General features: G+C 41.4%; 2 protein-coding genes across 2 annotated transcripts; both read left to right on the top strand.

Annotated features, from left to right (window-relative positions):
* Positions 1-1,291: 1,291 nt before the first annotated feature.
* LOC146700802 (uncharacterized) lies at positions 1,292-7,889 on the top strand. Its single transcript, XM_085471430.1, has 4 exons — positions 1,292-1,449; positions 1,821-1,976; positions 5,184-5,276; positions 7,483-7,889. The coding sequence occupies exons 1-4, from the start codon at positions 1,345-1,347 to the stop codon at positions 7,795-7,797; spliced, it is 669 nt and encodes a 222-aa protein (XP_085327556.1). The 5' UTR covers positions 1,292-1,344; the 3' UTR covers positions 7,798-7,889.
* Positions 7,890-11,778: 3,889 nt separating this feature from the next.
* On the top strand, positions 11,779-13,362 carry LOC146700801 (piwi-like protein 1). Its single transcript, XM_085471317.1, has 5 exons — positions 11,779-11,796; positions 12,066-12,171; positions 12,472-12,600; positions 12,703-12,917; positions 13,237-13,362. Exons 1-5 carry the CDS (start codon positions 11,779-11,781, stop codon positions 13,360-13,362), a joined length of 594 nt encoding a protein of 197 aa, XP_085327443.1.
* Positions 13,363-27,038: the final 13,676 nt, after the last annotated feature.

Below are 27,038 nucleotides of genomic sequence, written 5' to 3'. Positions count from 1 at the left end.
TAGAACTAGAAATAAATGGTAAAGCAAATTATTATTAAGATGCCAAGTAACAATTATTTATTTTAATTTCTGAAGAGAATGTTATGCTTTATTAATTTTACTCCTGAGAGAATTCCAGTTTAAATTTGATTATAAAAATGTGAATAATTCATTTTGAAATTCTTCATCCCTGTTCAACATGGTAAAATGTTGAACTCACTGAAAAGGAAAGAGTCCCAATTACAGGAATTAACTCATTTTTATGACAGGCAGTCTAATAAATCTAAAATGTATTGACAATTAATGTGGCATTATTTTATTTATATCAGTTTTAATGGACATAGCCTGCCACACCTTTATCGAATTGCTTTGTTGAAATCAGATTTACCCTTGTTGAAACGGTTAACGTTGTCTTAATTTCCTCTTTTAGGCTGTTGTGAAATGGCTGCAATGGTGAAACATAGAATCATTTTCTCCAAAAATGATTCCCGGAGATTGATCCTTCCAAATGGGATGCCAGAGTCTGTCAGTGAGCTAGTTCAGCAGATAAAGGGACAGTGTGGAGTTAATGGGGACTTCAGACTTCAGTTCATGGATGCAGAATTTGGGAATGAATTCACCAACTTGGAGTCAATGTCGGACATCCAGGACAAAAGTACCATCAAGATCATCTTTAGCTCAGTTGCACCTGTCGAGCCTGGTGAGCCACTGATCCCTCTTTACTCACCTGCTGCCACTTCCCGCACTCTAGATGACTCCTCATCCATTTCATCTCCTGGGAACTCATTTGATACAGATATATTGTCTTCTCCTGAATCTACTTCCTCAAGAGCCACTGCATGGCCCGATGTCTTCCCCATTCCCCGGTTCTCTTATGATACTCAACTACAGCTGGACAGGGCCAATGCTACTTTCAAAGAAACTGGAGCTTTGTTGAATCCTGATCATAAAATTAAGTCTGCCATTCTTGATGGTTTAGCTGAAACAATTGTTCAGTACAAGGTCTACCTCTCTGACAGGGAGTTTGATGAGGTCGCAGAAGCTCTTGTAACAACCCATCCATGTTTGAAAGAGCCTGGTTCAGTCACTGGATATGGCGGATGGAAAACAAGCTTGAAGTATAAACTTGCTAACTACCGAACTAAGCTTAGACGGCTTGGTTGCCCTGAAGTTACTGTGAATTCCTTAAAACATAAACCTGATGGCAAATGTACTCCTGCGTATGGCGTGAAGAAGCCAAAAAAAGCTGAAGTGAATTACTGCCCCACTTATCCAGCTGGTGAAACTGCAGAGACACTGGAAGAAATCAGAGTGGACCTCCTGTCAGAAGTTAAGAAAAAAAACAATGACCACAGGGTGGCTGCAATGATGGAGAAGACCTTTGCTCTCAGAAGGCAAGAGGTAGTACGTGAAGCACCGATGATTGCTGATTTCAAAATGAGGTGGCCAGCTCTCTTCCATGTGTATGAGGTAATTGAATGGGTTTAAAACAACAGCAATATTTTGCTTCCATTGGATTATTATATAAAAGTAACTTGTGACCACATGGGATTTACTGAAGATCAGCTAAAGCAGCCTGTGTTAGCTCAGCTACAAATATGAATGCAGGAACCTAATATACAAGAAATTAATGGATTATGCATTCACATGTATTGAACAGACTTGACTCACTTTTAAGTGGACTGAATAATGACAACACAATCCTCTGTTAATTATTTGTGGTTGTATTTGCCTTTGTTAAGTATCCTGGGTTTTTTTTTAAAGGTGCTGTGTAAATCTCAGTTATAAATGTATTCTTATTATTAGTTTTGTCTGTTGGATTATTATTCTGCCTTTTGCAGGTGAGTGCAGAATTCAAGAGGATTACAACAATCCATTTGCAGTCTAAGTTCTTCTCCCAGCTGGATAGTTATTCGGCAAATTTTATGAAGATATATGCCAAGAAGGGTGGAGTGCAAGGGAGAAACATTAAGACCATCATGGCACCTGCAACCCAGGTATGACAAGATATATTTATACAAGCCCAATTGAAGAAAGTTTGGATATTGTGTAAAGTGTAACTAAAACCAAAATGCAGTGATTTGCATTTCAAAACCATCTTTTACTTACAAATAAACATAGAAATTTGGTGAGTTAGAAACATTTGTAAATGTTTTTGTACTTGATTCTAATCTGCTGCTGAGTCATTTTTATTCTCCTTAAACTGCAGCTGAACTAACCAGTTAAATTTGTAATTCACCTTAAATATCTGTTCAGTGACATTGATTTCACTTTGATATGGAGACAAGCTAATGTGATTTCCATGTTTCCTTTATCAGGCTGCGTGATGGTAACCTTTAGTGTTCAAGTGAGCCCAGATTAAATTGTCAGACCCTAATGTTCTGATATCACCTTACAAATAAACAACAGCACTTTAAGCAAATAATTTACTGGAACTACAATGTTTATTTTACTGCTCTGTTTATTAAAACATCAGATTCAACATTTGCTGCACCATTCATCACTAGTCCCTAAACAGCATGGGTGTTTTTTACTGTTATATTTTAGTCTTCTTTATAGATTGTTAATCCCTATCTGATAATGTCCCTAGAGTACACTTGTAGGGATTATTTCATGGAAGAAGAGTCATATGACCCGTGAAACGCTCCTTTAGATTGGTTAGATATTGCTAACACTAGAGCTGGGCGATATGACCCAAAATTCATATCTCGATATTTTTTAGCTGGATGGCGATAAAGGATATATATCTCGATATTTTTTTAAAGCCATAAGTTAAGAACAAAAAGAGAGTTCTTAGTCACACTGTGTCCCAGATGTCACACGGGCACTTTTATTTACATACAGCGTAGATGTACATGAAGAAATTACTCTAAAATAAATTATCAGCATTTATTAAATAATCATGGTCCATAAATAAAAGAAAACAATGTTGTTTTTGTGCATAACAAAAAGCTCACAATTGTGCAGTCAAAATGTAAACTAATAGACGCTGAGCGTAATAACAAAGAGACAGATTTCACAGCTGCACCACGTCTCTGAACAGGTGCCATTTGTGGTCCTTATACACACACAGTACGGTAATATTACGTTGAAGCACAGTACATATCACTCCACGAGGCTCCTCCCCGGTAGCCGTAATCCTCCGACAATCCATCAAGCGGTGCAGCTCCGTAGCTTAGCAAAGTCATATTAAAACATTTTTGACAGATTGCTGAGCGCTGTGTACCACATAAAATCGGTTCGCGGTCAGTAAGCACAACCAGAATTCATACATAAGGCGGCGCACTGTCGATTTTTGAGAAAATGAAAGGATTTTAGGCCATGCATGTCGTTAGCGCGGTTAGCTCGCTAACACGTTGACGCCGTCCAGCCCCACGCACGGGGCAATCCGCGGTAACTCGCTAACGGAGATTTTCCGCTTTCATCTTGTCATTGCCTGCAGGTGAAGCTATGGGGGAGGGGGAGTTGGGTTCAGTGAAGGAGAGGCGAGGCCGAGTAACGTTGCGTAGAGACAAAAGTGGACGAAAGAGAGGCAAACCTGCGGCTCCACAAGTATAATTATAACGTAACATAGACTTTATCGATATAAACGATATTGTCACATCTTATATCTCGTATGAAAATATATCGATATTTTTAAAGAACTCGATATATCGCCCAGCCCTAGCTAACACCACCCTTTTTATGGAAACAAGCCGGGGAAATCCTAGGTTAAGTTAACGAGTTCATAACCAACTTTGTGTGAGTGCATATCCTGATCACCAGTGTTAATCCAGATAAGGGAAAGATACCCTGGGTATGTTGAACTCGCTTCATAGTATAGGCCTCTGTTGCTCGACGTTTGGGAGAAGAATGTAATGTCATTCAAATGTTATGGGGGTGGTCAGAGGTCTGGAGAGCTGGCAGGCCAGTTCATCAAATTCAAGATGAGCTAATATTTTTCTTAAAAATTATCAAATTTTCCCAGATTAAAAATTTAATATGTTTATTTGTAAGTGACATGTAGTTTTGAGACTTTCTTGAATTGGGGATGGTATGGCATGATTAAACTCATAGACAAAGTAATAAATAATATTACAATGACAGATTTGTCTAAAATGCATAAAGACTATTCTATTCCAAAGGGGTAAAGATTGCAGAACAATAGCCTCTAAATTTCTCACAAAATGTTCTTTAACCCCACTGCTAGATATGTGTGTGTTATATATATATTAGGGGTGCAACGATATTCGTATCGATATCGAACCGTTCGATACAGTGCTTTCGGTTCGGTACGCATATGTATCGAACAATACAATTTAAAAAATTTATTTATTTATTTATTTTTTTTGTTGTCCCGTTTGGATCTATAGCCATCAGAATTGTTGTCTTGAGGCCAAGAAAGATGCCAAGCGGATTTATTTTACCAAGTGGATCATCATATTGGTCCATTTGATTGACCTTTATTATAATTATGAATTTATTTTATTTTCAGTTGCAAACGGGACAGACATGACTGTGGGATAGGACAGGGGGAAAGAATGAAAGAAAGAGGGGAGAGAAAGAAAGAAAACCAAAGGGGAGAAAAAAAAAGAATACAAAATTTGTAATTTTTTTTATCAACTTTCCTTCTGACGATGCTGTCTGTGTTGAGCGCTCAGTGAATCTGCGTTCAACTACTCCGCCTAGGCTGCACTGTCCAGCGCAGATCCACTGAGCGCTCAACACAGACAGCATCATCAGAAGGAAGAGCGCAGGGCAAGCTAGCGAGACAGAAAGTTAAGCTGTGCTAAATAACCAGGGGTGCACATAAGTGGAGCACATTCGCTGTCAAAATAAAAAACACGTACAAGGGTTAGGGTTAAATTTAAAAACTGTACTTTTTTGCCAAATATATATTTATAATTTTAATAAATGACAAATTAAAAAGGCATGAACATTTTTTTTGTATCGAAAAAATATCGAACCGTGACACCAAAGTATCGAACCGAACCGTGAATTTTGTGTATCGTTGCACCCCTAATATATATATATATATATATATATATATATATATATATATATATATATATATATATATATATATATATATACACACACATATACATATATATATATATATATATATATATATATATATATATATATGTGTGTGTATATCTATGTGTGGAGAGTGAGATAGAGTATATTTGTGTAATTTATGTATTTTCCCTCTGTGTATTAAGACTGCTGCTGTTGAAGTCAGAAGAGAATGCATCCTCAAAGGTCTTTGCGTGTACCTGAATGAAGATCCAGAGAAGCTGGTGAAGGATTACCTGGTACAGTGGGGCAAAAAAGTATTTAGTCAGCCACCGATTGTGCAAGTTCCCCCACCTAAAATGATGACAGAGGTCAGTAATTTGCACCAGAGGTACACTTCAACTGTGAGAGACAGAATATGAAAAAAAAAAAATCCATGAATTCACATGGTAGGATTTGTAAAGAATTTATTCATAAATCAGGGTGGAAAATAAGTATTTGGTCAATAACAAAATTACAACTCAATACTTTGTAACATAACCTTTGTTGGCAATAACAGAGGTCAAACGTTTACTATAGGTCTTTACCAGGTTTGCACACACAGTAGCTGGTATTTTGGCCCATTCCTCCATGCAGATCTTCTCGAGAGCAGTGATGTTTTGGGGCTGTCGCCAAGCAACACGGACTTTCAACTCCCGCCACAGATTTTCTATGGGGTTGAGGTCTGGAGACTGGCTAGGCCACTCCAGGACTTTCAAATGCTTCTTACGGAGCCACTCCTTTGTTGCCCGGGCGGTGTGTTTTGGATCATTGTCATGTTGGAAGACCCAGCCTCGTTTCATCTTCAAAGTTCTCACTGATGGAAGGAGGTTTTGGCTCAAAATCTCACGATACATGGCCCCATTCATTCTGTCCTTAACACGGATCAGTCGTCCTGTCCCCTTGGCAGAAAAACAGCCCCATAGCATGATGTTTCCACCCCCATGCTTCACAGTAGGTATGGTGTTCTTGGGATGCAACTCAGTATTCTTCGTCCTCCAAACACGACGAGTTGAGTTTATACCAAAAAGTTCTACTTTGGTTTCATCTGACCACATGACATTCTCCCAATCCTCTGCTGTATCATCCATGTGCTCTCTGGCAAACTTCAGACGGGCCTGGACATGCACTGGCTTCAGCAGCGGAACACGTCTGGCACTGCGGGATTTGATTCCCTGCCGTTGTAGTGTGTTACTGATGGTGACCTTTGTTACTTTGGTCCCAGCTCTCTGCAGGTCATTCACCAGGTCCCCCCGTGTGGTTCTGGGATCTTTGCTCACCGTTCTCATGATCATTTTGACCCCACGGGATGAGATCTTGCGTGGAGCCCCAGATTGTGGGAGATTATCAGTGGTCTTGTATGTCTTCCATTTTCTGATGATTGCTCCCACAGTTGATTTTTTCACACCAAGCTGCTTGCCTATTGTAGATTCACTCTTCCCAGTCTGGTGCAGGTCTACAATACTTTTCCTGGTGTCCTTCGAAAGTTCTTTGGTCTTGGCCATGGCGGAGTTTGGAGTCTGACTGTTTGAGGCTGTGGGCAGGTGTCTTTTATACAGATGATGAGTTCAAACAGGTGCCATTCATACAAGTAACGAGTGGGGGACAGAAAAGCGTCTTACAGAAGACGTTACAGGTCTGTGAGAGCCAGAGATTTTCCATGTTTGAGGTGACCAAATACTTATTTTCCACCCTAATTTACGAATAAATTCTTTACAAATCCTACCATGTGAATTCATGGATTTTTTTTCACATTCTGTCTCTCACAGTTGAAGTGTACCTCTGGTGCAAATTACTGACCTCTGTCATCATTTTAAGTGGGGGAACTTGCACAATCGGTGGCTGACTAAATACTTTTTTGCCCCACTGTATGTTAATTTGCAGTTATCCTTATCTAAGGAGATGATCAAAGATAGGCTCAAACTACATATAAAAAGCTACATGCAAGAAGTTTGTGGCTTTAAAAATTACCTTTTAAAAATAGGAAAAGTAAGGGCTTTATTTTTCTCACTAGATACTGCACGCACCATTCTTGAGTGTTTTATACTAACCTCATAAAATAATATCATCACAGAACTAATATCATATAATGATTCACCCCTTCACGCACACATTCATACAAGTATTTCTATGTAGCATTCACACTTTGATGAATGTATCAGGAGCAACTTAGGGTTTAGTAACTTAAACTTACCCATGGTTAGTTCTGGTATTCAGACTGGAGAACCCAAGGATTAATCCAGTACACAACTTGCTCTACCTCCTAAGCCACAGCCACCCCTAACTCAATATCTTAAAAGACGGGACTTTGTTGAGGTATTGAATTAGATTGTCTTGAGTCAGAAAAAATATCAGGCAGTCATTTTTGATTATATTTACATTATTATAAAGTTTGAATGAATAAAGCTTTTAGGTATTTTACATTAATTATCTCTCTCTCTCTTTTTTTTTTTTAAATTGTCACAGGACGTTGATAAAAGCATCGCCACTGCCATAGCAGAGACAGTCTTTGGAATCTGTGTCATTCGATCAGAGGGTGCGGAGCCTGGCGATGACCCTCAGGATGTTATGATTGTTCTAGAGGGGGTGGAAGTGATGGGTGAGTTGGGCAGTGTAGCTTTTGCAGTGGCAATGTTGCTTGGTCTGGTCTACTCACTAAACCTGAGCTACCCTCCTGAACTCAGGTACACCTTTGAGGTTCTGCAGAAGATTCTTATGGAGTTGGATGCACACAAACTATCCAACAAAGTACAGGTTCTCAAAACTCTTCTTTCTCGTTGAGAAATGTTGCCAATACAACAGCTACACCATGTATCTGGAACATGTACCAGAAAGAACTGCAGACAGATGATACAATGCATTTTCTTATTCATTTTGAGATACACAAAATTGGTGATATTTGTTTTTTTTTGAAAGTGCATCTCTTTGACCTTCAAAATCACTTGATTCAGCCGTTCATTGTGGTTAAAAAATGGTTTGAACAGGTTAAGTTTCCACCATCTCCACTACTTTTTTTTCTGTGATATAACTTGCATTCGATGTATTCTTCACATGTTATGTGAAATTTGCTATAAATACAATAAATTGGAGAAAACAAAAAGATGTGTATGACAAATTTTAATTTACCTTTTATATTAGTGATGGGATTTCCGGCTCTTTTTAGAGATCCGGCTCTTTCGGTTCGGCTCACTAAAAAGAGCCGGCTCTTTCGGCTCCGAACCGGCTCTTCAGGTTGTTTTGTTGCTTTAATTAATTTATTATTAACAATAATATAAAATTATGCACAAAAGGAATTACTAACGTAAAAAGTGGTTTTATTTATATATGTTTATATATAAATATATGCGGTGGCCCCTAGAGACAAAACACGTACAAACTCCAAAACACATTTCTAGCATGAACTGAACTTCCAAAGCAGAGCTACTAGATCACTTAAATTACACAATTGAAAGCATGTGTGTATTGTTTGTGTATTTATACACAGGCACTCATATATATATTCAAATAATTTAAAAAAAAGTTCATTTACCTGTTATTACCACACACCAAATCCGGTCGTTGGTACTTGCTGGCTTGTGTAGCCACAAGATAACAAAGGCTCAACACTGCGCCCAGCATCCTGGAGCACTTCTGTTGTCTTTTGTACGTGTTTTGAGTTTTTATGTGCTTCTGAGTTTTTATATGCTTCTGAGTTTTTACGTGCTTCGGAGTTTGTACGTGTTTTTACGTGTTTTGGAGTTTTTACGTGTTTTGGAGTTTGTACGTGTTTTTACGTGTTTTGGAGTTTGTACATGCTTCAGAGTTCGTACGTGATTTGAAGTTTGTATGTGCTTTGTCTCTAGGGGCCACCGTAAATATACTTTTATTTATTCACTCCACATAAAATGTAATAAATAAATCATATAATACAAAAATAAACTATTCACATTTCAACTTTTAACTATTTAAATTTTCAGCTTTTTCCTTTCACAAATTTAAAGTGAAAAGAACACAAAACACTGCAAACCACAACACAATTAAATATAAATTATAATATGAAAAGTAAAAGAACATGCATATTCTCTGTCATATGGACCTGCATGAATAAACTTTCTCAATCCTTTATCATCTGCAACCGAAAATAGTTGTGGATGATTACTATACCTTTCTAATGTTGTTGTCCCTGCCTCTCTTTCTCTCTCTGGCTCTGTTCCTGTGCTACTGAGTGTAACTACCGCCCCTCCCCCCTCTGCCCAGCGTAAAGCACAAGGCTCGCGTGCAGAGTGAAGCGGAAAAAAAGTGCGAGAGAGAGGCTGAGAGAAAGAAAGAAAAAAAAAAACCCACGTGACGGCTCGCGATAAGGAGCCGGCTCGCGTCGTTCACGTCAAAGAACCGGCTCTAAGAGCCATTTCGTTCGCGAACGACCCATCACTATTTTAGATGTAATAGTGAAATGTATGTTAACCAGACTCTAGACTTTGTTAAATGCTCCAAAAAATTACTCTTTAAATTAACTTAAAATAATCATGGAAAGAATTTCCACGTGATTAAATTGCTTTCTATTAACATTAAAGACTTGTGTTGGAATAACTTAATTTGTATGAGTTGGTTCAACTCAATTAACTTAAGCTGGGACCAAATTTAGTAAATTAGTTGGAGAAAACCTACTGAATTGAGTTTGAACAAAAATCTTTAAGTTGGATCAACACTATTAAAATATATTGGATCAAAATGCAGTAAATACGTTGATTCATCAATCTTTAATTAAGTTGGTCCAACTTGAGTGGATTAAGTTGGAGTAACAGAATTGCATGGTGCTAAAATAAAGCAATTTAATCACGTGGAAATTCTTTCCATGATTTTTTTATGTTCATTTAAAGAGTTATTTTTTTGAGTGTATACTGAAATTTGCCTCAAACACGCACCAGCAGGGTTGCTCCATTTGTTTTTGTGCTTGTATTATCAAGATCTACCTCACTATATAAAACACCTTGAAATAATTAGCTGTTAACCCATTAGGGCTGGGTCATATTATACCGTTCACGGTAATACCGGTATAATGTTGGGCAACGATAGGAAAATGAAATATCGTGATAGAATGAGTAAAACGCGCATGCGCAGTGCCTTTGTTTTCATACGCACATGGCCGATTGTTGAGTGAATCAGATGAACCAGAATTGGTTTGTAAAAATGGTGCAACTTCAGTGATGTGGAACTGGTTTGGTGTTTGTCCGTCAGATACACGACAAAGCACATTTTTTGCAGAACATGCAAGCGGCCGTTGTTATTGTCGTATTTGTCGGACTAAGATGCTCTTAAATCTGGGAGTAATCTGGGTCCTAAACTCTGTATGCTTCAGGTCAAACAACACTGCAGCATCACTGAGAGTTAAAAACTGTCTAAATTCTTTCATCTTTAATAAAACGATCAGCATTGCTGCTTTACCAGGTGTAACTATGAAGTTTAACTTCCAGGCATCCATGAAAACAAAATTTATTACATTTAAAGGAGTTGGAAGTTAGCAGGAAGCTAGCGGAAGTTAGCTCGCTAGTTTCGCTAGTTACCTAAGCATGATATAGCATGTTCTGACTGAGAGATTTCTGAAAAAAATCAAACGTACAGCTCTGCTATCACTTCCAACATAAATGAAGACAGAAAACTAAACAGCAGTGACGTTTGTAAGGTTACTGAAGTTGGGCTAGCTGGTATATAATGATGTGCTACGTGATCGCTAGCGACACAGCTACGTTAGCATAACATAAACACAGTGAAGCTGGAGGACGAACACTAACACTTTTCCACTTATAAAAGTTAACGTTCCTGATAGTTAGAGACAAATGCAATCGCATGGCAGGATGCTGTAAACGGACCAAACTTCAGTCAGGAGAACAACTGATATAATCCATCCACAATACGAGGTTAGTCATTAATATACTGCAACAACATGCAGCTGCCAGAGAATTCAACATTAATGAATCAATGGTACAGAAGTGGAGGAAGCAAGAAGAATGAGTTTAATAAAGTTTGATTTATCTGACTGCTTTGTTTCGCTTAATGTGCCTTATAATCCCGTGCACCTTATGGTCCAAAAAATACGTACTGCACACTGCAGTTTAATGTTGCAAAGCACCTCTTTTTAACTTCAGTGGATATTATACATGGTTATGCTCAGGATATGTCAGCCCATTTCTACTGGAAATGCCTTTTGGTTAAACTTTCAGAAAGGAATTTGCATTTGCACTGTTACATTTTTATAAAGCTTTAATGTACATAAAAACCAGCTTCTTGTTTAAGTGAAAATAAATGGAAGGTTGTCTTTTTGCGCTAGTAATGTTGTGGAGTTGTATTTTGTCTCGCATCAATTATATCGTCAGTTATATCGTTATCGCAAATTTTCAAATATATATCGTGATAAATATTTTTGCCCATATCGCCCTGCTCTATAACCCATTCTGTATAAATAAAATAGAAGTGACTCATGAAACTAAGAAAAATTATGTGTCAGGACTGCATTTCTGCATTATTTTTTTTTGTTTTTTTGTCACAGTGGGAATTCTCTCCATTATCCACAGGACTCACTGTTGTCATTGCCCATACTCTTTGAAAAAGACATGTACTGCATAAAACATGCTCAGCATTTCATTTACAGAACGTAATTGTTCTTCTCACCTGTTAAAAGTGAAACGGCACACAGTGGCAGTCATTTCTAAAGTTGGACTTTAAATCTGAATTTTTCCAGATTAAAATGATTTTACATAATTTTGTCTCACCCTGTTGCATAAAATGCAGAAACAAGCCGAGGTGTGAAAAACGTTTTCCAAGCGTAATTCTTTATTTACTACAGAAAATACTGAGAACTTGCAGCATTAATGTGCTGTGGAAAATGTAAAGGGAAAACATTCTCTCTGGTATATTTATCTCATTCTTGGATGCACACATTAAAAGTAATTGTCAAAAATGTGTCTGCAGAGTTAAGTTCCTTCTCGTGAAAAGAATGACCATGCTTAAAGCGACGTCACTTCTCCAACCTTCCTTTTGTTTTGTTTTTTTGTTTTGTTTTTTTCTTCAAGAGTCAGGCCCAAGAGCCAGCACCAGCAGCTGCCCCTCCCCCAGAGTCGGGGTACCTGGGTGGTAGAGGGAGGCAGAAAGGTGCTCCAGGACCCTTCAGTGCAGAAGGTGCAGTCAAACAAAAAGTCGAGCTACATTTCTTCTGTTAAATATCTTTGTTTGTCCTTTCTTTACTCCATTTATAAGTAAAGTTAAAAATGTAAACTGATGAGGACTGCACTGCAGAGGAAACCATCTCTTCTAATTGTGGAAAGAAATAAGGCAGTCCGATTCGATAACACTTTCTGTGCATTGCTAGAAATGTAAAATGCAGATTATATATTTGTAGACCGACACTATTGCCTTTTTGTTTTTTACATTCATATTAGTGCATGTGGACTGTTAACAGTCTTCATTTGTTTTCATTAGCTCTTCTACAGATTTCAGCTGCATTTCAGCAGGTAAAGCTTGGAGAAAGAAGTGGACGCCGCCGGGATTTTCATGATGCAGGCGTTAACATGAGGCAGGCAATGGAGCATGTGAAGGAATCCAAATGCGGTCAGTAGTTTTAAATCGAAACGATGCCAAATGTAACTTTCTGTAATCTGTGTTGAGGTTTGAAAATTACTACTAAAATTCTGTGTGTGTTCACTTCCTCAGGAGTAACTGGTAATCCCATTCAGCTGACCGCAAACTTCTTTCGCATCCTGTCCCGCCCTCAGTGGGTTCTGTATCAGTACCATGTGGACTTCAAACCACAAATGGAGTCGCGACGCCTGAGATCTGCGCTCCTCTTCCAGCACGAGGAAACACTTGGCTCAGCATGGAGCTTCAATGGAGCTCTGCTTTTTCTGCCGAACAGATTGCACAGCAAGGTACTGTGATGCTCCAAACATCGCGCGTTATGAAGAAAGTGTTTGTGCACGCAGATGGAATTGCCTGTTCGTTATCATTGTAAAAAAAGTTGGTTTCCATAAATCAGTCAGCCTGAATGATCAGGTTAGTGTTAATCTCTTGAGAGATTGGAGTTATTGATTGCAAAACACTGAATTCCTGTAATTCTTTCAAAGTAGTAGTTGTTATATTATAAATGGCACAGGAGTTGACAAAGGCGTTGCTTGGTGGCTTGGAAAGTTGTGGTCTTTTGACAAGCCTGGATTTTCCTCTTATCCAGTGTCTAACCCTCGTGTTTAGGAGACTGTGGTCTGTAGCGAGACCAGAAATGGAGAGAAGGTTCAGATAACAATCACCCTGACGAATGAACTGCCACCCTCTTCACCAGTGTGCATTCAGTTTTACAATATCATATTCCAAAGGTAAGCTTTCCACCTTTCAGAGCTTCTTTTTAAAAAGTGATGTGCAGCAATATTTTGTGCAGGACCACCACCTGTCTTTTTTTGCTCTGCCCTTTTCTTGGTTGCTGTTATAAACAAACAAACAGATTATTTCAGGGTCTCTTTGCAAGAGACTAAAAGTGATAAATATTACCATTCTGTAGAATATTCTTATATTTCACTTTTACTTGTTTCCATGTTCTAGTGGGTCCTGTTGTGGCTCTAATGTGAAAGGGGATATAATATAATATAACATATTATAATATAATATAATGTAATATAATATTGGATAATATAGTGTGATATGATAAATTTACCCTACCGCCTACTGGTGTTGGCCAGCAGTGTTGGTCAAGTTACTTGAAAAAAGTAATCAGTAACTAATTACTGATTACTTCCCCAAAAAAGTAATCCCGTTACTTTACTGATTACTTATTTTCAAAAGTAATTAATTACTTAGTTACTTAGTTACTTTTTAAAAACACGATTTGCAACCTGAAGAGGTGATAAAGCGATAGATCTCTCAGCCCAATTCTACTTTTTCTACATAATCCATCATACAAAATGTAATCAAATGGAAAAGTCCCTTTTTAAAACTTGTTTTATCAGTTTTAACCTTTTAACTTTATGCATCAAGCAAAAATGCAATTATATGCAACATTCACTGACTGGAAGAAATTTGTTTAATATTTAAACCTATTTTCTGCACATTCCAGCACATAAATTTATTTAGTTTTTTGTGTTTACACTCAGTCTTTCAAATAGATGCAAGTAAAACACAGCAGAAAATAAATAAAGTCAAAGACTAGCGGTCCTTTTGCTCTATTTTCACCTGTAAAGCAGGACTGCAGTAGGCGGAGGTTTACCCTGGTGCAAGTGTGCCGCAGCGGTCAGTGGAAGGATATGGCAGCTCTGTGAATTTCCCATTACGTCGTAGCGCACTCGGTGCTTGCTTGGAAGTTTAGGGGGTTTTTTTCGCTGTAAAAAGAAGTTTTCTTCCCATGCACAACGGACACTAATTTTTTTGTCACTTTTTATGGAATCAAACTCAAAGTAAGGTCAGTACTTCCACGCTTTAAACGCTGCACGCTCATACTCTCTCCAGTACTCGATATATGATCCACTGTTGATCTGCACACAGCTGTTGTCACAAACGTCATCCTTGCTTACGTCACTGTCATGAGACATTCTCGCAAAAAAAATCACGGTTTTGGCATGTTTTTTGAAGTTTACAAATACTTAAGTGCAAAAATGTACTCCTCCTACCCCCAGTGCCCCAACAAACTCATTCATTTTGTGTTCAGAATCAGCCTCTGCTGGTTTAGAATAATTTTAGGTTTATACAAAGAAAATCAAATTAATTTGGTATTTCTTAATTACATTTATGAACAACTAACAAAATTTATATGTGTTCTTTGAAAGAAGGACCTGAATCTGTTTTTTGAGTGTGGGGTTAATGTTTAATTTAATTCCATGATGTATCTTTTTAAGCAGGAACCCACAGTGACTTCTCTCTGAGGCCCAAAAAAGATGGTGAGAGTGCTGTCAGTCTGGTCATTGTGTTGTAGTTGTTCTGAATCCAAGTTTTCTGGGTGCATCATGGGCTATTGCAGATGTTTTCTTTAGCCTTGTAGGACCTTGCTTCCACATATGTGGACGTCACATTTTAGGTTGTCTAGACAAAAATACAAAATTTTGCTCTACGAGGGTCTCAATTCCACTTACGAGAACATTATACTGCCTCTGTTCTATCAAAATGTAAAACAAATGTCCTCATGAGTGGGTCTCATTTTTCTCAGAAACAAAAATCTGGTAAATCTTTTTTTTTTACACTAATCAGGTCCCAATCAGCCCAAATAGCAAAGAGAAATTAAAAATGCATGCCATGAAAGAGATCGCGTCTTAGCACATTAAGCTAGGATTTGGCTTACCAGGATAAAGAAATCTGATGCAAGTAATCAACTGTCAGATTATTAAGTAGTGGAGACTATGAATTGTTGTTGGGTGCATGTGGCTTAACTCACACCAAATTAAAACATAAAAGTTAAAATCTTTGGGAACATTCATGGCTTTAGTTAGATTTAACTGAGTAACCATACACAGATCCTCCCTTCTTTACAAGACATATTGAGAAGACACTGATTTACATGTGAGCATCTTTGTTATATGAAATGGTCACATGCCCTAAATGTCTTTACTTTTTTGCTTTTGTGTTATAGCCAGAAGACATGGGTGTCACAGTTCCAATGGATGATCAGGACATCCAGTTGCCACGTCTGGACAGATGTTCAAAGTGTTTATGCTTTTATCATTTCAATTTTGTGTTCGAAAAAAAAAAAAAGCTTAAAGGCTGAGTCACAAAAAAAGTTAAAGACACCCTTGAAGGACAAACAAAGTTCTTTATGTTTTTGCTAGAAATATGGCCTTCTATGTAAGCATAGGGTCAAAAACAATGAGCTCAAACAACAACTACGCTCAAACAATTACTATGCTCAAACAACAAAATAAGACTTTCTATGTAAACTGGGCCTTTAAAGGTAGAAAAGCTGGTCATCCAGTTTCATATTGGGCTCTTTGTGGATGCTCTGACCCACAAGGAAAGCCAACTTGTGGGCGTATTGACAGGGAGCAGGCACTCTGATGATCCCCTAAAGCACAAAGAAAAACAATCAGGCATGACCAACACAATGCCAAAGTCAGTGACATTTACACAGTCGGGGAAAATTATTTGATCCCTGCTGAATTTATACGTTTGCTCACTTACACAGAAATGAAGTCTAATTTTTAATGGCAGTTTTATTTTAACAAATACAGAAAAAAAAACATTATATCAGAGTTATGAATGGATTCACATGTCACTGAGTGAAAAAAGTATTTGATACACAAGTAAAACACAAGTGGGTACTTTGTGAAGGAACTCTTGGCCAGTACAGCCGTATAGTCTGTCACCAGGTTTGCACACATCTCTGGAGTGATTTTGGCCCGGTCCTTTTTACAGAAACTAAGTCCTTTAGGTTTCTCAGTTGCCACTTGGGAACTCAAAGCTTAAGCTCCCTCCACAGGTTTTCTATACAATTGAGGTCTGGAAACTGACTAGACCACTCAATGACCTTAATGTACTACTTCTTTGGCCGGTATGTTTTAGGTCATCATCATGCTGGAAGACTGATTCGGACTAGGGCTGCCACGATTAGTCGACTATCAAAATCGTCGACGACTAATTTAATAGTTGATGTGTCGTTTGAAGCTTTGTAAGATCCCAAAAGACGCAGGAATAAGTAGTAGTATTTAAGGGTGTAATAACGGACTGAAGCAGAAGATGGCAGCACTGCATGTACAAGGATGTCAGCTGCCGTTAAACCTTGAAGAAGAGGAAGCCTTGTCCCAGAATTCGTAGCGCAGCCCTGCTCAGTTTCCAACAATGGCGGCAGCTAGTTAGTTTTAATGTTACTCTTATTATTCTTTCTGGGTCACAAAATAAACGTTTAACATATTTTCAGGCGAGAATGTAGCTGTGTAAACTTCAAATATCTGCTCAGTTTATCAAGACACCACGTATTTTCAAAAGCGCTCCGACGTTTTCGGAGACGTCTGTTACCCACCAGCTCGATAGCGAGCCGGGGTTCAAGGCTCACCAGAGCCGGTGAGAACACCGGACTCCCGGCAAATCGTTTTCAAACCCAACGCCGTCTTTCACTACTCAGGTTAAACATATTGTAATGACCTGGCTGGGGTTGTTAGCCAGGTGCATTCTGGGTATTGTGTTGTCTGTGTTTTCTATCATTCTGCTAGTTCCTATGTGTTTGATTCGCATGTTGTGTTAGTGTTATGTTAATGTAAGCCACAGTGAAGTTGATGTGTGTTCTGTGGAGTGGGTTGAATTGGCATGGTTGGCTGACACCGCGACTCTATGTGGTGGTAGCGTGAAAGGGGTTCGGTGTCAGCAGCGTTACGTTGTTGAAAAAGATGGTAAATAAATGACTGGTGTGAACCACTACTGCCTCCTGCTGGATCATTCGGGGATTATCAGTCTGCTGCTGAGACGCTCGGGGTCGTGCGGTGTATGAGGCACGAGCGCTCTCCATTCGCTGTGAAGTTTAGCGATAGCTGCTAGCGCCCCGCTAGCCGTTTTAGCTAGTGAGCAGTTTAGCCAGTTTAGCTCCACTAACCCACGGTCGTTACAATTGGTGTCAGAAGTGGGATTCATGAGTGTCTAGCAGACACTATGGAGCCGACCATAGGCGAATTAGAGCGTGTAATCCGAGACAACAGCTCGCTTCTGGAAAGCATGGCTGCCGAGACCCAGCGGAGAAGACCCGAGCTGGGGCAGCCAGAGGGCCACAGCGAGCCCCGGAACAGCCACCCCCTGCTCTCCCTGCGACGGGAGGGGATTCCTGGGGCCGCACCAACTTTACAACTTTCAATACAGTTTCTATTCAAATCACATCTTATCTATCATTGTGTGGTTCCTTCTCTGCTGATCCTTTCAAGGCTCCATAGTCTTACCTAGAACTTTCTGATACTGGTCCAAAGTTGTCGAGACAACAATTTAATGCATATCTCATGTTGTTTAATTGTAATACCTGTTACAAAAGTGGCGAGCCAGCCAGGAGCCTAGTTAAGTGTCAGCAGTGAAACATATCTCAAGTTTGGGGAATTGTATAAAAAAAAAAAAAAAGAAAAAAAAAAGTTGTTTAAATGTTTTAGCGTCATTGCCAAAGATGGAGTTCATAGCTAACTCAGGTATCAAAGTCCCTAATGCAGTGATTGTAAGTGGGTTGCTTGGATCGCCAGAAGATGAGGAGATTATAGACTTTCTGAAGAAATTTGGTTCTTTTAGGCTTGTTTCAGTAACTGATGCTGAATCAGAGTTCTATAAAAACCTGATTATTGAATATCAAGATGGTGCCGCCATTGAAGCCTTATCTTCTCTTTTGCCTTACACACATGAACTCAAAGAGAACCCAAGTGTCAGGTATCTCGTTCAAGCTTTGGCTAGCATTTACACTACGAAGGTTGGCTGCAATGTTACCAAAACCTACCTCAATGAGATAAAGAAATTGGCAAAATTAAGTGGGAAAGACTACGAAGAAGTGCTGAGAGACATGATGTCAGAGATCAGTGAGGCAATTGGAACAGACAGCATTGATGAGGCATCTGTAGCCAAACCGTTCGACACATCTCTTGAAACAGTTGAAACCTCAGAGCACCAGATGTTCAGAAATCCCTCCTTAACAGATTCCGGTCAGGATTGCCCCAAACCAAAGCCACCCACCATCCTGAGGCAAAATCTACCCATCAGGGAGAGTGACCTGCATCCACCTGAAGTTCAAAAGGTCATCGTTGAACACATTGTAAGGAAAAGTGACTGTAACACATATCCACATTTTCCCATCAAGCTTCACCCATTTTCAGGAAAAACCACAAGACCCAGTAATGAGACCGACTACGACACATGGCGATCACATGCTGAGCTTCTCAGGAAAGATCCCACTCTGTCCAATCTTCAGAAGTCTCGGAAAATGGTTGAAAGCTTGCTCTCCCCTGCAGCAGATATTGTTAAAAGGCTAAGTCCTGAAGCTACCCCTGAAACTTACCTTCAACTGCTGGATGCAGCCTTTGGAACTGTTGAAGATGGCGAAGAACTTTTCGCCCAGTTTATGAACACTCTTCAGGATCCTGGTGAAAAGGCTTCGTCTTACCTCTGCCGCCTCCAGGCTGTTCTAAACCTTGCTGTTAAGAGGGGAGGAATTGCTGCTGAAGAAGCAGACAAATATATTCTCAAGCAATTCTGCCGTGGTTGTTGGGACAACATCTTGCTCTCTGACCTCAACCTAGAAGAAAGGAAAAGTCACCCTCCAGCGTTTGCAGAGCTCCTGTTACAGATCCGTACTGAAGAGGATAGACATGCAGCCAAAGTCACACGCATGAAGAAGCACCTCGGCTCAAATCGACAGCGGGCCATTACTAGCTCGCAAAGCACATGTGCCTGCAGCCAGCAAGTAGTGATTCCATCCGAGTCCAACACATTGACGGAACTCAAACAGCAGGTCGCATCTCTTCAGAGCCAGCTTACCGCATTGATGTCAAAGAAACCCCAAAAGACCTCGAAACCCAAGGGGAGCGCTGAGCACACATCCAGCCAACCACTACCACCTAAACTTAACCCTAGAGCACCAAGCTGGAAGCCATCCAACCCAAAACAGAATGCAAGGCCAAAGGCCTGGTATTGTTTCAAGTGTGGTCAGGATGGCCACATTTCCTCAACTTGCACTAACGAACCAAACCCCACTCTCGTTGATGAAAAAAGAAGTCAGCTAAGAGAAAAGCAGCGTCTTTGGGATGCAACCGACCATCTGACTCCCAATGAAAATTTTTAGATGTAGCCTCAGTTGTAGGGCAAACTGAGGCTGTAGCAACTTACCAGCGCCCTGTTAATAAAGACGCTACACCTAAATTAAGTGCTGCTTTGAACCAGTGTAATGTCAGGAAACACCTTTCGAAGGTTTCCCCAAAACTGATAGGTACAAAGAGTACATGCCAAGTGATGATCCAAGATAAACAGTTTAACTGTCTGATGGACACAGGTTCACAAGTGACTACGGTTACCAAGTCCTTCTTTGATCAACATCTGTTCAAAACACAGATAGAGCCACTGTATGACCTATTGGAAGTTGAAGGTGCCAATGGGTTACCCGTGCCTTATTTGGGCTACATTAAAATCACCATCACCTTCCCAGAACAATTCCTGGGGAAGGAGTGTGATGTCCCAACCTTGGCCTTAGTGGTCCCAGACAGTGGAACATCTGGCTTTCATGTACTGATTGGTACTAACACCCTTGATGTGGCATATAACATGCACAAAGAGAAAGGTCCAGTGATCCACCACCCTTCAGCAGATGGCTACAAGACTGTGCTGAAAGTATTACAACTGCGACATGAACAATGTCATGACAGTAACGTTGGAGTGGTGAGGATGCATGGGAAAGACAAGAAGGTTGTTCCGGCTGGAGAAACTGTTGTTTTAGAGGGAACTATAGCAGTCAAGGGACTCCAGTCGGAGAAGTGTGCCATTGTGGAGTACCCTACATCATCTCTGCCTGGAGGACTTCTAGTAAAGACCTGCCTCCTTAACATACCGACCAGATCCCCATGCAGGCTACCAGTTGTGATTTCTAATGCGTCTGAGCACGACATCACTATTCCGGCCAAGAGCGTGATTGCTGAGCTCAATGCAATCCAGGCTATTCTACCGCACAAACAGAGTGCGACGGAGGGTCAGGAGCCAACCAAGCTACCTGGATCCAAGTCCCCTGATCAACCTGAGCTGGTCTTTGACTTTGGGGAATCTCACATTTCTCCAGAGTGGAGAGACAGAATTGTGGAAAAGCTGAATGGCATGCCTGAAGTCTTTGCCATGAATGATATTGACTTTGGGAGGACAGATAAAGTAAAGCATCACATCAAGCTGTCTGACCAAACACCATTCAAGCACAGGGCCCGGCCAATCCACCCAAACGATGTGGAAGCCATCAGAAAACATCTTCAAGAACTTCTTGATGCTGGAGTGATTCGTGAGAGCGAGTCTCCATTTTCATCTCCCATTGTTGTGGTCAGGAAGAAAAATGGTCAAGTTCGCCTCTGTATTGATTACAGGAAGTTGAACCTGCAGACAGTGAAGGATGCGTACGCACTCCCAAGGATGGACGACACTTTCACAGCACTCTCTGGTTCCAGGTGGTTCAGTGTTCTCGACCTCAAGTCTGGTTATTACCAGATTGAGGTTGATGAAGCTGATAAGCCCAAGACTGCCTTTGTCTGCCCGCTTGGTTTCTGGGAGTTTAATCGCATGCCTCAAGGAGTGACGAACGCCCCAAGTACCTTCCAGAGGCTGATGGAAAAGTGCATGGGTGACATGAACCTGAAGGAGGTTGTAGTTTTTCTGGATGACCTGATAGTCTTTTCAAAGACTTTAGAAGAACACGAAGCCAGACTCATCAAGGTTCTCAACCGGTTGAAGGAGTACGGGCTGAAGCTGTCTCCAGAAAAATGCAAGTTCTTCCAGTCTTCAGTTCGTTATCTGGGACATGTGGTGTCGGAGCGGGGAGTGGAAACAGACCCAGAGAAGATAGCAGCATTAAGGACCTGGCCAGTTCCTCACCGCCTAAAAGAGCTGAGAGCCTTCTTGGGATTCTGCGGGTACTATAGGAAGTTCATCAAAGGCTATTCAAGCATAGTAAAGCCTCTGAATGACCTGACATCGGGGTACCCACCTGTTCAGAAGCATCCCAAGTCAAAAGACAAGAGTGGGCAATACTACCACCCAAAAGAACCATTTCTGGACCGTTGGACACCCGCTTGCCAGCAGGCCTTTGAAATGATTATAGACAAACTGACAACATCCCCAGTTCTAGCCTTTGCAGATCCCACGTTGCCCTACATCCTACACACGGATGCAAGCTCCACCGGCCTCGGAGCGGCCTTGTATCAGGAGCAGGAGGGGCAGCTGCGTGTTGTTGCCTAAGCTAGCAGAGGGTTATCACGTAGTGAATCCCGCTACCCGGCTCACAAGCTCGAGTTCCTGGCATTAAAGTGGTCTGTGACAGAGAAGTTCAGTGACTATCTGTATGGCAATCAGTTTACGGTGGTCACTGACAGCAATCCTCTCACTTATATACTTACTTCTGCCAAGCTCGATGCAACCAGCTATAGGTGGCTGGCTGCACTCTCCACCTTCTCTTTTAAGCTCCACTACCGCCCTGGGAAACAAAATGGAGATGCTGACGCATTGTTGCGACGCCCTCACGGCAATCTGCGTGATGACCTACCATCTCAGAAAGAGTGGGACAGGATACGTCGTTTCACTCAACATCACCTATCTGACCCAGGAGACATTGGAGTGGTTAATCCAGAGGTCGTTCAAGCCATTTGTGAGAGACAACTTATCTATTGCGCCGACAATGCAATGGACTGTGATGGTAGTATCTCCCTGGTTGAAAGCCTGGCCATTTCTGCAGATGCGGTGCCTGACAGTTTTGGTCATGAGGACGGGCTTGGAGGACTATCCATCATCCCAAACCTTTCAGAAGAGGACCTCAGAGACAAGCAACGAGCTGATCAGTGCATTAAGCATGTCATTTCCCAGATTGAGCACGGAGTGAAACCACCACCTAGTCTAAGAACCGAGCTTCCAGATCTGCCTCGCTTGTTGAGAGAATTGAACAAGTTTGAGCTCCGAAATGGCATCCTCTATAGAACACGCCTAGAAGAGGGACACCCACAACATCAGTTAGTCTTGCCTGAGGAACTTCGGGACGTGGTATTGACCAGTCTGCACGACGACATGGGTCACACGGGAAAGGAACGCACAGTGGATCTAGTCAGAGCTAGATTCTACTGGCCAAGAATGGCTTTGGACATTGAGAAGAAAATAAGGACGTGTACCAGGTGTGTGTGCAGGAAAGCTCTACCCGAGAGAGCTGCACCTCTGGTGAATATAACAACGACGCGACCACTCGAATTAGTATGCATGGACTTTTTGTCTGTTGAACCAGACAGAAGCAACACAAAGGACATCCTCGTGATCACCGATCACTTCACCAAGTATGCTGTAGCTGGACCGACACAAAATCAAAAGGCTCGAACAGTTGCAAAGTGGTTGTGGGACAATTTCATCATCCATTATGGATTCCCAGAGAAGCTGCACAGTGACCAAGGTCCTGATTTTGAGTCGCGGTTGATCAAGAAACTCTGTCAGATTGCGGGCATCCGCAAAACGCGAACAACACCATACCACCCGAGGGGCAACCCAGTGGAACGCTTCAACCGCACTCTATTAGACATGCTTGGCACTCTGGGAAGTCAAGAAAAATCTCACTGGAAGGACTTTGTAAAGCCGTTGGTCCACGCGTACAACTGTACCAGAAGTGAGGTGACTGGGTTCACACCATATGAACTAATGTTTGGACGCCAGCCAAGGTTGCCTGTGGACCTCGCATTTGGGTTAACAGTGAAAGAACAGCGACACAAGTCACATTTCCAATACGTACAGGACCTTAAATCTCGCCTTGAGCAGAGCTACGAAGTTGCCACAAGGACTGCTGCCAAGGTAGCTGAGAGGAATAAGATTCGGTTTGATAAGCGAGTGAGTCCTTCTGCTTTAGGCGTTGGCGACAGAGTACTCGTCAGAAACGTGCGTATCCGAGGAAAGCACAAGCTCGCTGATAAGTGGGAGTCCACAGTCCATGTGGTAGTAAAGAAAGCTGGAGACCTCCCAGTCTATATAGTTAGACCAGAGAATGGCGAGGGTCCCAAGCGCACGCTGCATCGTGACCTCTTACTCCCATGCGGATTTCTTGCCGCACCAACGGAGGAGCGTGCTCAGCCCAAACGAGCTAGAAAGCCTAGGACACGTCAGAATACTCCCAACAGCACAACGGAGCTTGACCAGTCTTCAGACGAGGAGGACATTGTTCCCATTGCCTGGTTCGAAACACAGCCAGTCTCTGAGACGACTGGGGGTGCTGCAAGGCAAAATGCCCCAAGAGACCTAGGTTCCAGTCACGCCAAGAATAACCTGACATCAATCTCCGCTGAGTCAACGGATGTTCCGGAAGGTGCCAATGTTATGCCTGATGCCACATCAATTTACCATGAAACAGATCAATGTGGCGACGAGCAGACTCCAGATGATTGTCAGACCTCACCTCCTGCTGCGGACGTACCAGCACCTGAACTCCATGAATCTGTGGGAGAAGCAAAGATGGATGATAGTGCATCCACTGAATCTGAGGGACAAAGGATGCCGCTGGATAGCAGTTCAGGAGAAGATGAGTTGTTTAACGAGGTCAAGGATTTAAGTGAGGACCAACCTAAAGAGATCCCAGTCCTCCCGGACAGGTTGGAGGATATGATGAATGATCCTGGAACTGAAGGACAAGAGGAGAGTGGCGAAGTAGAGGAACGAGCTAACGCTGACATCCATGTCAGGAGGTCTGAGCGGGATCGTCAACCACCAATGAGGCTCGACTACACTGAGTTGGGAAAACCAATTGTCACCGTGGTGAAGTCTTTCTTCCAAGGGTTGACCGATGCGTGGAATGACATGGTAAATGAAGGTGAAGCACCCGCTTCTTCCCTTGCCTTTCCCCCCAAGAAACATTTGTGTGAACCTTGTCATGCACAGGGACGTGCAAGAGTTCAGGAGGGGAGAGTGTAACCCACATCAGATTTGTGGGTTGTGCTGCTGCATAAGGTTGGAGGTGTAATTTTCCCTCCCCGCCGCTAGGAGGCGAGTATGCCTTGAGGTGACTTTCTGTTAGTCAACATTTCCTGTTGTGGAAGCCTTTACTCACGAGGCAACCGCTACTCACGAGGCAACCGCCAAATTAGCTGAAAGATCCTGGTAAGAAAAGCTGAAATAAAAGTTAAATTCGCAATTTATCTTCACATACTAGCTGTTAACAGATGGCTACTTATTAGGATCTGAGATCTGTGAAATACGGCCGTGGGAAGCTGCGTCAGCTGGACGAGCTATCTCACCACGAGCTCCGGTAAGGGATGCTACATGAATGTTAGCACCATAAAGACATGTAGTTGACTGCTGTTAATATATTTTCTGCTTTAAAAAACAAAACCAGTCGGAGTTGTGATATTCATGTTTAAAGTACTGTAAGATCACTGATGTGCAGATGTTTAATTTTAAGTGCTAAAGTATACATTAGAATGTGCCCAGCTAACCGCTAGTATTAAGCCACTGCTTAGCGATCTCTGTGTTCTAACATTACTGTGATTCATCTGAGTTTGTTAGCTTTCCAAAACGTTGGAGAAGCAGTAATATTGTCATGTAGTGCTTAAATGCACCCTTTCAGTTTTGTTGACTTAGAAGTTAATTCATTTGATGAAGATGCAAAAAGTTCATAAAATGTGATTATAAAATGTGAGGGATCTCATTACCCTGTTGATGTATTAATGTTTAAAGAAGTTGATATATTTTTCTGAGAAATAATTCAGGTTGAAATATCTTAAAAAGAAGAACAGTTAAAAGCGAGCTGTTAAAAGGATAAATATGGGAGAGTGAATCTTATAAGTTTATTTATTCCCAAAAAGGTAAATATAAGGTATATTTTCTATTGCACTAAGACCTTGTGTGATGTAACTCAAGTTATTTTATGATGGTTGAGACATTGTATAACTAAAATAATTTGTTATACTTGAGCAATACTTGACTGAAAGATGAGTGATGGAAGAAGAATAGATAAAATAGTAATGTATGCACTCTGCACTGTGTGCATAGATTGGTTTTTGACCAGGACTGGATCATTTGAGATCTGAACCCTGTGGGTTCAGTGGCGAGCCAATCCCAAGAGAGTGACTGTCGACGGACCCGAGTGCGGTGTGGCCAGCCGTGGGATCCATCTTCAGCGAACCTCAGGACTATTACTACCTTCCTTGATACAGATAAGACTAACACTTTAAAAATCTACCCGGGTAGTGTTAGAACCAATGGACAGAAACACACACACACACAAGGAACTCTAATTTCTCTTCCCAAAGAGAAGTGGACTGAGCAACGGGAGCGGAAGCTCTTTAATTGAAACTCTTTGGAGAATTTCCTTAAAGAGGATGTTGTTTTGATTTTATTTTTGGGCCCTTTAATGTGCGTTTGTGCACTGTAGGAAGCCGGCTTTAGACAGGCAGGGTTTGTAAACTTTACAACTTTCAATACAGTTTCTATTCAAATCACATCTTATCTATCATTGTGTGGTTCCTTCTCTGCTGATCCTTTCAAGGCTCCATAGTCTTACCTAGAACTTTCTGATACTGGTCCAAAGTTGTCGAGACAATAATTTAATGCATATCTCATGTTGTTTAATTGTAATACCTGTTACACAAGCATTTGCAGCACCGCAAAACGTTCATTCTCCGGTTCCAATACCTTCTTGTTTTTTCTTTGCCGCACAAAAAGGTTATGTACAAAACGAAGGAGAACAATACCGGTCCGTACAAAGACAGACTCGACGAAAAGACAAAGAAAAGACACGAGGAAAAATCAAAGGAGTGAAAGGGTCAGACCCTCACGAGCTCACAGAGTGGACAAAAGACGTTAGCGTGCTGCCCAACTTTCAACACGCTCATATTTATAATTATACGGTTCTTGGACTGACTGCATACACTCGTGAAGTTTAGTAACTTCAGGTCACTGCAACAAGCCCAGGTAGTTTACCGACGGATGGGTATGTAACCCAGTGTTAATTTGGTTATCTGATATCCATCCATCCATCCATCCATTTTCATCCGCTTTATCCGGGGCCGGGTCGCGGGGGCAGCAGCCTAAGCAAAGAGGCCCAGACCTCCCTCTCCCCGGCCACCTCCTCCAGCTTATCCGGGGGAATACCAAGGCGTTCCCAGGTCAGCCGAGAGATATAATCTCTCCAGCGTGTCGTGGGTCTGCCCCGGGGCCTCCTCCCGGTGGGACATGCCTGGAACACCTCACCCAGGAGGCGCCCAGGGGGCATCCTTGTCAGATGCCCGAACCACCTCAGCTGGCTCCTTTCGATGCGGAGCAGCAGCTGCTCTACTCTGAGCCCCTCCCGGATGGCCGAACTTCTCACCCTATCTCTAAGGGAGAGGCCAGCCACCCTTCAGAGGAAGCTCATTTCT

This window comes from Copadichromis virginalis, linkage group LG10 (assembly GCF_057382275.1).
Source record: "Copadichromis virginalis isolate Kocher_CV1m ecotype Utaka linkage group LG10, C_Virginalis_male_GT1.1, whole genome shotgun sequence".
In the NCBI taxonomy this organism is placed as follows: Eukaryota; Metazoa; Chordata; class Actinopteri; order Cichliformes; family Cichlidae; genus Copadichromis; species Copadichromis virginalis.
The sequence above is the reverse complement of the archived record's forward strand: the minus strand, read 5'-3'. Positions and strand labels throughout refer to the sequence as shown.

Excerpts from the sequence above, each read along its gene's own strand:
- LOC146700802 (XM_085471430.1), top strand. The coding sequence starts at position 1,345 with ATGATGGAGAAGACCTTTGCTCTCAGAAGGCAAGAGGTAGTACGTGAA. Across the intron at positions 1,450-1,820 it reads CTCTCTTCCATGTGTATGAG|GTGAGTGCAGAATTCAAGAG; the intron begins GTAATTGAATGG and ends TGCCTTTTGCAG. Across the intron at positions 1,977-5,183 it reads TCATGGCACCTGCAACCCAG|ACTGCTGCTGTTGAAGTCAG; the intron begins GTATGACAAGAT and ends CTGTGTATTAAG.
- LOC146700801 (XM_085471317.1), top strand. Across the intron at positions 12,172-12,471 it reads AGGACCCTTCAGTGCAGAAG|CTCTTCTACAGATTTCAGCT; the intron begins GTGCAGTCAAAC and ends TGTTTTCATTAG. Across the intron at positions 12,918-13,236 it reads CGAACAGATTGCACAGCAAG|GAGACTGTGGTCTGTAGCGA; the intron begins GTACTGTGATGC and ends CCTCGTGTTTAG.